At 45.5% G+C, this 11342-nt stretch overlaps 1 protein-coding gene across 1 annotated transcript in view; it reads right to left on the minus strand.

Moving 5' to 3' along the window:
- The window catches only part of LOC120319724 (PC-esterase domain-containing protein 1B-like), a 29302-nt gene extending 18316 nt beyond the window's left edge, over positions 1–10986 (minus strand). Inside the window, exons 1-2 of the mRNA XM_039368846.1 lie at positions 10932–10986; positions 2763–2912 (exon numbers count right to left, since the gene is read on the minus strand). Coding sequence (XP_039224780.1) covers positions 2763–2912; positions 10932–10944 — 163 coding nt within the window. The 5' untranslated portion in view covers positions 10945–10986. The remainder of the gene's footprint in view (positions 1–2762; positions 2913–10931) is intronic.
- Positions 10987–11342: the final 356 nt, after the last annotated feature.

The raw sequence follows: 11342 nt of genomic DNA on the forward strand, positions 1-11342 counted from the left end.
TTATTTTATTTCTATTTCACCTTATTGGATTAGGGATAGTACCTTTTCATTTTTATTTTATTTTATTTCTTTATTTCACTTTACTTGATTAGGGACACTACATTTTATTTTATTTTTATTTTATTTCTTCACTTCATATTACTTGATTAGGGACAGTACCTCTTTATTTTATTTTATTTCATCACATTATTTGATTAAAGACAGTACCATTTTATTTTATTTTTATTTTATTTCTTCACATTACTTGATTAAAGACAGTACCATTTTATTTTATTTTATTATTTTATTTTATTTCTCCACTTCACTTTACTGATTAGGGACAGTACCTTTTTATTTTATTTTATTTTTACTTTATTTCTTCACTTCACATTACTTGATTAGGGGCAGTACCATTTTATTTTATTTTTTTATTTTATTTTATTTCTTCGCGTTACTTGATTAGACACGGTCCCTTTTTTATTTTATTTTATTTTTATTTCTTCCCTTCACATTACTTGATTAGAGGCAGTAGCTTTTTATGTCATTTTTATCTCAGTTTTATTTTGTGAGGCTGGGGCTGGAATTTGGAAGGATTCAAGGTTGTTTAATCTCCCGTTCTCAGCTTCCAGCTGCCGCTGTTTTTCCAGGCCAAGGAAGAAGTTGCAGGGCTAATTTAGGGCAATTCTGCTTTATTTTGCACAAAATTCTATGCAGCCTGGTCTTGTCAAAATGCAATGGGGCGAACATAGGACTTTGACGTCCGTCATGTTGAAGGACAGGTCAGCATGACCCGTCTCTGCGCTGTTTCCACAACCACATCTGAGGAACTAGGGGGGAAAGAAAATGTCGCACTCTCGAATTGTTCCAAAATGGAGACTTTATCTGCTCGCTGGAGTAAAGAAAATCGCTTTTCCTGAAATAGATTTGCATGGTCTGTACGGGTCGTCCTTGACAGCTCGTTTAGTGACCGTTCAAAGTTACAACGGGAAAAAAGTGACTTAGGGCCGTTTTTCACACTTAAACAGCATCCCCACATGGTCATGTGATCTAAATTCAGATGCTTGGCAACTGGCGTGACAGTTGCTGTGCCCTGAGGTCACATGATCCCCTTTTGCGACGTCAATTGGGAAGCCAGGTTCGCTTAACAACCGTGTTGCTAACTAAACAACAGCAGCAGCGATTCACTTAATGACTGTGGAAAGGAAGGTCGTAAAATGGGACAACGTTCACTTAGCAACGGTCTTGTTTAGCGACGGAAATGTTGGGCTCCACTGTGGTGGTAAATCGAGGAATTTCCATACGGTTCATCCTCACTTTAGAACCACAGTGAAGCCCCAAATTTCCCTCGCAAAGCAGGACAGATTTAAAGCGAGTGGAGCCCTGTTTTACGACATGTTGGGCCACTGCTATTAAGCACATCCCTGCAGTTCTTAAGTCCATCACACGGTCGTTAAACAAATCCAAATTCTCCCCACTGACTGGCTTGTCGGAAGCCAGCTGGGAAGGTTAGAGATGATGATCACGTGACCCCCTGGGACACGGCGACCGTCGTAAATACGAGTCAGTTGCCAAGCATCTGAATTTTGATCACGTGACCCTGGGGATGCTGCAACGGTCATAAATGTGAAAAACTATTAAGATATTTAATTTAATAGCCAGAGCAGTAAAGAGTACAATGGACCAGAAGACACAATTACTGTTGATTGATTGGAGAGTGCGGGCGCCTGCATGAGGGAATCTACGTTGTGATTGGTTGCTGGGCGAGAAGGGGGAGGTTCCCTTTTTCCCCGCCTTTTTTAAAACTTCTGTGTGCTCTGCAGGCTGTTCTGCGATTTACCTCACAATTTACCTCAGGATGTAGCGATGGGCCACTGTAATTTGCTATAATTATAAATGTAAAATATATTTATTTATATAAAACTACAGGTAGTCCTCGACTTACGACCACAAATCGAGCCCCACATTTCCGTTGCTAAGTGAGGCAGTTGTTAAGCGGGTTTTGCCCCATTTTACGACCTCACAACTCAGATTGATTGCTCGAGCCTACACAGGTAGTCCTCGACTTACGACAGTTCATTTAGCAACCGTTCAAAGTTACAACGACACTGGGGAAAAAAAAGGGACCGATGACCTTTTTGCACAGCCCAAAATTCCCGTTTCGAACGAGACGGGAGGTTGACTGAGTTTGGCCCCATTTTGGAGCCTTGCTTGCCACCGTTGTTAAGTGAATCACTGCAGTTGTAAAAGTTAGTCACATGATTGTTAACGGAATCTGGCTTTCCCCATTGATGTAGCTTGTCAGAAGGTCGTCAAAGGGGATCACGTGACCCCCGGGGATGCTGCCACTGTCATAAATAGAGGTAGTCCTCAACTTACGACGACAAATTTCTGTTGCTAAGTGAGACATTTCTTCAGTGAGTTTTGTCCCATTTTACGACTTTCCTGGCCACCGTTGTTAAGTGAATCCCCGCAGGTGTTTGACTAGGAACACGGTCGTTAAGCAAACCTGGTTTCCCTGTTTACTTTGCTCGTCAGAAGATCAAAAAAAGGGATATCACGTGACCCCTGGCACACTGTGACCGTCATAAATATGAGTCAGTGGCCAATCTTGATCCCATGATCATGGGGATGCTGCCAGGGTCATAAGTGTGAAAGCTGGTCATGTCCCTTTTTTCAGTTCCGTTCTAACTTTGAACGGTCGCTAAACTGACGGTTGTAAGGCGAGGATTACACCCAATCTTTGGCGATATCCTTTTCAGCCCCCAGTTCCTAGCCATGCTTACTAGAGTCTCCTATCACAACCACAAATTTGTTGTGAAGCAGCTGCTGGACCTCCTCCGAAGTAAAATCGTGTATCTCTGCCAAACGGTAACGGACTTTTTTCATGGCAAAACCGGAACTCGGGTCCCACCTCGGGCTGAGATTCTCCCCTGCTGGAAAACACAGAAGACAGTCAAAACCAAGAGAGAACAGAATAAAAGACTTTGGAAAGGACCTATGAGGTCATCTAGTCCAACCCCCTGCTCAAGCAGGAAACCCTACACCATTCCAGACAAATGGCTGTCCAGTCTCTTCTTGAAAACCTCCAGTGTAGGAGCATCCACAACTTCTGGGGGCAGGTTGTTCCACTGGTTAATTGTTCTCCCTGTTAGGAAATTCTTCCTTCATCCTAGCTTGCTTCTCTCCTGGATGAGTTTCTTGTTCTGCCCTCCGGTGCTTTGGAGAACATCGAGTGAAGGCTTACTCCAGAAAACAGAATAATGGTGTTGGAAGGGACCCGGGAGGTCTTCTAGTCCAACCCCCTGCTCAAGACAAAGGGCTCTCCAGGGCTCTTCTTGAAGACCTCCAGGGATGGAGCACCCACTCCTTCTGGAGGGAAGCTGTGCCAGGGGTTAATTGTTCTACTTGTCGGGAAATGGTGGGTTAAAACAGAAAACTAATTCCTCGTTCCTTCCCGGTTTTCAAATTCTTCCCATTCTCTTGGTCAAGACCCTTGGCTTTACCTACCACAGAGAGACTGATAAGCTAAATATTTAGGACAGGATTTTTTCTCAGCCTGGATGCAACTAGCTTATCACAGAGAGAAAGAGGGAGAAGGAGAGGGAGAGAGAGAGAAAGAGAGGGGGGGAGAGAGAGGAGGAGGAGACAGAGAGAGGGAGAGGGAGGGAAGGATGGAAGAGGAGAGAGAGAGAAAGAGAAAGTGAAAGAAGGAGAGGCGGAGAGAGACACAGAGTGAGGGAGACAGAGAGAGAGAAAGAGGGGAAGAGAGAGGGAGGGAGGAGGAGACAAAGAAAGAGAGGGAGAGGGAGGGAAGAGGAGAGAGAGAGAAAGAGATGGAGAGAGAAGGAGAGGGGGAGAGAGACAGAAAGAGACAGAGAGAGAAAGAGAGGGGGAGAGAGGGAGGGAGGAGGAGACAGAGCAAGAAAAAGAGGGAGGGAGGGAAAGAGGGAGGGAAGGAGAGAAAGAGAAAGAGGGAGTGAGAGGAGAGGGGGAGAGAGACACAGAGAGAGGGGGGGAAGAGAGAGAGGGAGGAGAAAGAGAAAGTGGGAGAGGGAGGGAAGAGGAGAGAGAGAAAGAGGGAGTGAGAGAAGGAGAGGGGGAGAGAGTGAGGGAGACAAAGGGGGGAAGAGAGAGGGAGGGAGGAGGAGACAGAGAAAGAGGGAGAGGGAGGGAGGGAGAGAGGGAAGAGGAGAGGGAGAAAGAGGGAGTGAGAGAAGGAGAGAGGGAGAGAGACACAGAGAGTGAGAAAGAGAAAGAGAGGGGAAGAGAGAGGGAGGGAGGAGGAGACAAAGAGGGAGAGGGAGGGAAGGAGGGAGGGAAGAGGAGAGAAAGAGAAAGGGAGTGAGAAAGAGAGGGGGAGAGAGAGACACAGAGGGAGAGAGAGAAAGAGAAAGAGAGGGGAAGAGAGAGGGAGGAGACAGAAAGAGGGAGAGGGAGAGAGGGAGGGGAGGAGGGAACAGGAGACAGAGAAAGAGGGAAAGAGAGAAGGAGAGGGGAAGGAGAGAGGGAGACAGAGAGAGAAAGAGAGAGGGAGAGAGAGAGAGGGAGGGAAGAGGAGACAGAGAGAGAAAGAGAGAGAACAATCTCAAGCAAACAAAGTTATGAAAAGTTGACAAATAGTTTTTTTTTTTTTTTTTAAAGCACGGTAGTAAAAAAAAACATTGTTCAAAGCAAGAGGAGCCGAATTGCAAATTGCAAACTGCCAGAACGAAAGGGCAATTTCCCTGGGATGGAGACAAACAGAAAAACAAACAAACAAAAAAAAACCAAGCTAATCGCAGATTCCTGTTAACTCCTATTGTGGGAACGGGGAGGGGCAATCACCCTGAGAACTGAAAGGCAATAAAAGATGTAAGAGCAGAACCTTTATGGTTGGGGGGTTTCTCTAAGGGTGGGCGTCTTGCTGCCCAGGAATGCTGGGGGTTCTTAGCCTGGTGTTGAGTTACGCAACTCAGTTAGCGGATCTTTGCAAAGCTTTATCCCGGGCCAGATGCTTAGGAATAGATTCCAGATAATAATAACAATTATTATTATTATTATTATTACTAATAAAATAATAATAATTATTATTATTATTAAAACAGACAAGCACCTGCCACATAACACCCCGGACTTAACAACTGTCGATAAGAAAGACAAAAAAGTCTGGATAGTGGACGTGGCAGTGCCTGGAGATAGCAGAATAGAAGAGAAAGAACTGGAGAAGATAACAAAATACAAAGACCTACAAATAGAAATAGAAAGACTGTGGCAAAAGCAAGCAAGGGTAGTACAAATAGTCATAGGCTCCTTGGGTGCAATCCCAAAACAACTGGAGCACCACTTGAACACCATTGGCATTGACAAATTCGCTATTAGTCAATTGCAAAAGGCGGCCTTACTAGGAACTGCTTCCATCCTGCGACGAGATCTGTGATACCATCAAACATCCACATCTGCCTATCCCAGGTCCTTGGGAAGGACTCGATAGGTAGACAAAAATGCCAAATCCAGTCTGAACATCTGGCTGACTGTGCGATGATCCATAATAATAATAATAATAATAATAATAATAATAATAATAATAATAATAATAATAATAATAATAATAATAATAAATAATACCATCAAACATCCACATCTGCCTATCCTAAGTCCTTGGGAAGGATTCAATAAGTAGACAAAAGGCCAAATCCAGTCTGAATATCTAGCTGACTATGCGATCATCATCATCATCATCATAAAGTTGGAAGGGAACCTTGGAGGTCATCTAGTCCAGCCCCCTGCTCAGGCAGGAAACCCTATACCATTTCAGACAAATGGCTGTCCAGATCAACTTTGTGATCCATTTCAAAGTAATCTCTCCTATTATAGATAGACAAACAGATGGTCCTTGATATACAGCCATTTATTTAGTGACCGTTCAAAGTTACAACAGCGCTGAAAAAAGATACTTATGACCGTTTTTCACACTTACAAGTCTGTGGCCACATCTGCATGGTCACATAATCAAAATTCAGACGCTTGGCAACTGCTTCATATTTACGACGGTCGCAGTGTCGGGGGTGTGTGTGAGTGTATGTCACGTGATCCCCTTTTGCGACCTCCTGACAAGCAAAGTCAAATGGGGGAACTTAACAACTTAACAACTGCAGTGATCCACTTAACAATTGCTGCAAGAGAGGTCGTAAAATGGGGCAAAGTTCACTTGACAAATATCTCACTTAGCAATGGCAATTTGGGGCTGATTGTGGCCGTAAATTGAGGACTACCAGTATATAACTTCTAATCCAAAGCTTGAGTACAGTATAACCGAAAGAAAAAAAAAGAATTCTTTAATTTACATTAACTTACATTAAATTTACATTAAAAGAATTAATTGCAGGTCGTCCTCGACTTACGATCAGAATGGGGCCCAAGGTTTCTGTGGCTAAGTGAGACATTCATTAAGTGAGCGGATCACATGACTCCTGGGACGCTGCGACCGTCATAAATACGAGTCGGTGGCCAAGCGTGTGAATTTGGATCACGTGACCACGGAGATGCTGCCACCGTCGTAAGTGTGAAAAAAACCGGTCGTAAGTCGCTTGTTTCAATGCCTTGGTAAGTTTGAAAGGTCACTAAATGAACTGTTGTAAATCAAGGATTACCTGGAAATGCTTATATTGTTATTTTTTTTTCTTTTTTGTATTTGAGTTAAAGTATATTATTGATTTTACTATTTGTATAGTTGGATAAGTTTATTTAGAATTTGCTTTTTTATTTGTAACCCTGTAACCAGCTCTGGGAAATGAGGGGAGGAGGGAGGGAGGGGGTTATTTTAGGGGGGGATATTATTAAAAATTTGTATAAAACTTTTCAATCAGAAGAAAAAGGATTACCTGTGTAGAGCAGTTTCAATCTTCAGTGAATTGCTACAACCCAGATTGGGCGAAAAAGTCATCATGGGACGAATACAACAATATTAAACTGTCTCTCAAGCAGAAACCCAGTTTTTTTACAAAGACGACATCTCACTTTTGCCCAAGTCAATAAATTACTCTCCCTTCCTGGGGTGAACCTAACTCATCTGCGTCCACACATTCATTGGCTTGTGGTTGTGTGGAAGTGGCCAGCCCAGTGGTTTGGATCTTAAGATAAGGTGGACTTGTAAGAAGAAGGCTACTGAGTGATTCACTAATACTGTTTATGATAATTAATTATATCAGTTATTGTTAGCTAAATACACGTTAGTTAAATACATGTACCCAGACAATATGTTGTTTGCTAAATATTGAAAATGTTACCAAGCCCAACCCTAACCTAAACCCCAATCCTAATCCCGACCCCATTTTATCCCTAACCCTATTAAAAGTAATAAAATTTATTATAATAACAATAATAAAAAAGATAAGGCGGACTTCAGCTCCCAAAATTCCCCATCCAGCGATTGTGAGCAATGTTAAGATGAGTGGATTTACCCAGCTGATCTGATCATCATCATAATAATAATAATAACAACAACAGCAGCAGCAGCAGAATAGACGAGAAAAAACTGGAGAAGATAACAAAATACAAAGACCTACAAATAGAAATAGAAAGACTGTGGCAAAAGCAAGCAAGGGTAGTACCAATAGGCATAGGCTCCTTGGGTGCAATCCCAAAACAACTGGAGCACCACTTGAACACCATTGGCATTGACAAATTCGCTATTAGTCAATTGCAAAAGGCGGCCTTACTAGGAACTGCTTCCATCCTGCAAGGATACCTGTAATACCATCAAACATCCACATCTGCCTATCCCAGGTCCTGGGTAAGGACTCGATAGGTAGACAAAATGCCAAATCCAGTCTGAACAGCTGGCTGACTATGCGATGATCCATAATAATAATAATAATAATAATAATAATAATAATAATAATAATAATAATAATAATAATAATAATAATAACAAAGTTGGAAGGGACCTTGGAGGTCATCTAGTCCAACCCCCTGCTCAGGAAGCCCCTTCCAAAGGACGACAAAGATAGTCCTTGACTTACAACCCCAAGGGGAGTCCAAAATTTCCTTGACTTACAACCACAAGTGGTCCAAAATTTCCACTGCTAAGTAAGAGTTGTTGTGAGTTTTGCCCCGTTTTACGACCCCATTTAAAAGACAAAAGTCTTTCCAAGACAGCAAAGTCGACATTTTGGAGCGAGAGCTGGTTTGAAAGTGGGGTCAAAGAGGCCATCTAGGTTAAAACTGAACAGCCCTCCCTCAACAGAGGGGGAGGGATAAAACACACACACACACACACACACACACACACACACCATCTATTCTATTATTTCCTGATAGTGAGAACAATCAACCAGTGGAACAGCCTACCTCCAGAAGTTGTGGGTGCTCCAACACTGGAAGTTTTTAAGAAGAGACTGGACAGCCATTTGTCCAAAATGGTATAGGGTTTCCTGCCTGAGCAGGGGGTTGGACTAGATGACCTCCAAGGTCCCTTCCAACTTTATTATTGATATTATTATTATTATTATTAAATTATGCATATATACCCATATACATACACTTTTCTGGCCCAGAGAAACAACACAGTCTAGTTCGGATGTACCTATACCTACACGGGAAGAAAAACGAATCTTGCGAGTCTACCACACAGAGGGCAAAGGCAACAAAAGCTGGTCCTACTAGAAAGTGCCCAAGGCTAGGTAGGGTCCCATGCAGTATCTCCCAAACCAACGACAAACCTAGTTTTTATCACAACTCGGCAGCAGGACTTTATATGGCCCTGCTATGTTTCAGGAGCCTGCAAGACCCGGCCTTGACTGACTGGCTGGCTGGCTTGCATAGGGCTCTGAGAGCAACAAAGATGATCAGGGGACTGGAGGCTAAAGTATATAAGGAAAGGCTGCTGGAATTGGGGAGGTCTAGTTTAATGAAGAGAAGGACGAGGGGGGACAGGATAGCAGTCTTCCAGTATCTCAGGGGCTGCCCCAAAGAAGAGGGAGTCAAGCTATTCTCCAAAGCCTCTGAAGGCAGGACAAGAAACAATGGATGGAAACTAATCCAGGAGAGAAGCAACCTGGAACTAAGGAGAAAGTTCCTGACAGTTAGAACAATTAACCAGTGGACCTCCTTGCCACCAGAAGTGGTGAATGCTCCAACACTGGAAGTTTTTAAGAAGAGACAGGACAGCCATTTGTCCGAAATGGTATAGGGTTTCCTGCCTGAGCAGGGGGTTGGACTGGATGACCTATAAGGTCCCTACCAACTCTGTTATTCTGTTATCCTTCCTTCCTTCCTCCCTTCCTCTCTCCCTCCTGATTCCTCCCTTCCTTCCTTCCTCTCTCCCTCCAGATTCCTTCCTTCCTTCCTTCCTTCCTTCCTTCCTCTTTCTCCTTCCTCCCTCCCCCGCCATCCTTAAAGAGCCGAAGCAGCTTTCTTGGGCAAGGGTCAGACTAGAAGACCTCGAAGCTCCCTTTCAGCCCGGGGATTCTAGAGTTCCGCCACCAGCCTTCGGGGCAAGCTAGAAAGTCGCCATCCGCCTCCCCCCCCCCCCCAATCCCGGAGGAGAGGTGACGGGTTGCCTTTTATACCCCGGGCCAGGCTTTCCAAAGCCAGGCAGAAGTTCAACAGGAGAAGCCCTCACTTGCCCTTCCCGCCGCCGCCGCCGCCCCCCCCTCCCCGAGCCGAATGGGGAAGGAACGAAATACCGGAGTTCGACCGACGCGCCTCTGTCGGAGTCCCGGTTCGCGGAGCGGAGCTGCCCCCTCCCTCCCTCCCCCCCCCCCGGAGGCTCGGCCGGCTAGCCGCGCGCTACTTTCCTCCGGGGCCTTCAAGCCGGATTCGCCCGGAGCTCCGAAGCGGCCGATGCAAAAGGACAATTGAGTCCGGCCGGGGGGCAGGGCCGGGCAAGGACCAGGTGGAGCCGGGGGGGGGCGGAGGGGAGGGCCTGGGGAGGGGGGCGGGATTTGGAGGAAAATAAATGATGGGGGGGGGCAAGGGTTCCCACGCAACCTGGGAGTTCCGAGAGCAAAGCAGCCCGGCATTATCCGGACGAGGAGTCGCGACTCCGAAGAGCCGGTCTGATCGGCGCTGGGAAAAAGAGACCACCGGGAAAGCCCCGGATACCCCGGAGAAAGGGAAAGCGGCCGATCGCCTCCAAGCGCTTGCCCGGAGATGTGTCGGCGGGACTGGAGGGAAGTTTGGCTCTGTGACACACACACACACACACACACACACACACACACACACACACACTCTGGAGGAAAGTTTGTCTCTCTCTCTCTCACACACACACACACACACACACACACACACACACTTGGACTGGAGGGAAGTTTGGCTTTTTCACACACACTCATAAACAAACACACACACACACCTGGAAAACGGGGGGGGGAGGAGTTATTTTAGGAAGTTGGGAACTCTGGGGCTAAAAGGTTGAAGGGGGTGGGTGGATGGGTGGGTGGCCATCTAGGTTCACCTCCAGAAAGTAGGTTTGTTCCCTGTTTATGTAGACGTGGCTTGCCCCCCCCATCAATGTTGTTGTTGGTGGGGGTGGTTGTTTGCTGCTTGTTTACAGCCTCACAAACACTGTATATGAAGCCTCCTGTATATAAAGAGAGAACAACCCCCCCCCCTTCTAACATTGATGATGTTCCCTAGTTGGGTCATGAAATGTCTGCAAGGAAACAAGCTCAGAGAGCACGAAGGACCCCACAGTCCCCCCCCTCCTCCTCCCCTCCTCCTCCTCCTCCCCCTCCTCCTCCTCCTCCTTCTTCTTCTCCTTCTCCTCCTCCTCCTCCTCCTCTTCCTCCTCCTCCTTGCAAACCCCACTCCCTTCCAACTCTGATGATGTTCCCTAGTTGGGTCATGAAACATCTACAAGAAAACCACCCGGATCAGAGAGCACCAAGGACCCCACAGTCCTCCTCCTCCTCCTCCTCCTCCTCCTCCTCTCCACAAACCTCAATCCCTTCTAACACTGATAATGTTACCTAGCTGGATCATGAAACGTCTGCCAGGAAACAACCAAGCTCAGAGAGGACCAAGGACTCCACAATCCCACAATCCTCTTCTGCTATTTCCTCCTCCTCCACGCTGATGACGTAACCTAGTTGGGTAATGAAACGTCTGCAGGAAACCACCCAATTCACAGAACACCAAAGACCACACCGTTCAATCCTGACTTACAAATAGTCTTTTTTTTTTTTTCCTTCTTGCTCCTCTTCCCCCTGGCTGGCTGGGAGATTCTGGGAGTTGAAGTCCACACTCTTAAAGTGGCCAAGTTTGAAAAACATTTTAACTTGGGAGAGACACTGACGGAAAGATTACTTGCAAGTGAAAAGTAAAGAGAAGAAACCCAAACAGAATTGATTCGGCATGAAAGCTTTATTCATTTATTCATG

Source organism: Crotalus tigris, unplaced genomic scaffold, assembly GCF_016545835.1.
Source record: "Crotalus tigris isolate CLP2741 ecotype Arizona unplaced genomic scaffold, ASM1654583v1 scf7180000020941.558017, whole genome shotgun sequence".
Taxonomy (NCBI): domain Eukaryota; kingdom Metazoa; phylum Chordata; class Lepidosauria; order Squamata; family Viperidae; genus Crotalus; species Crotalus tigris.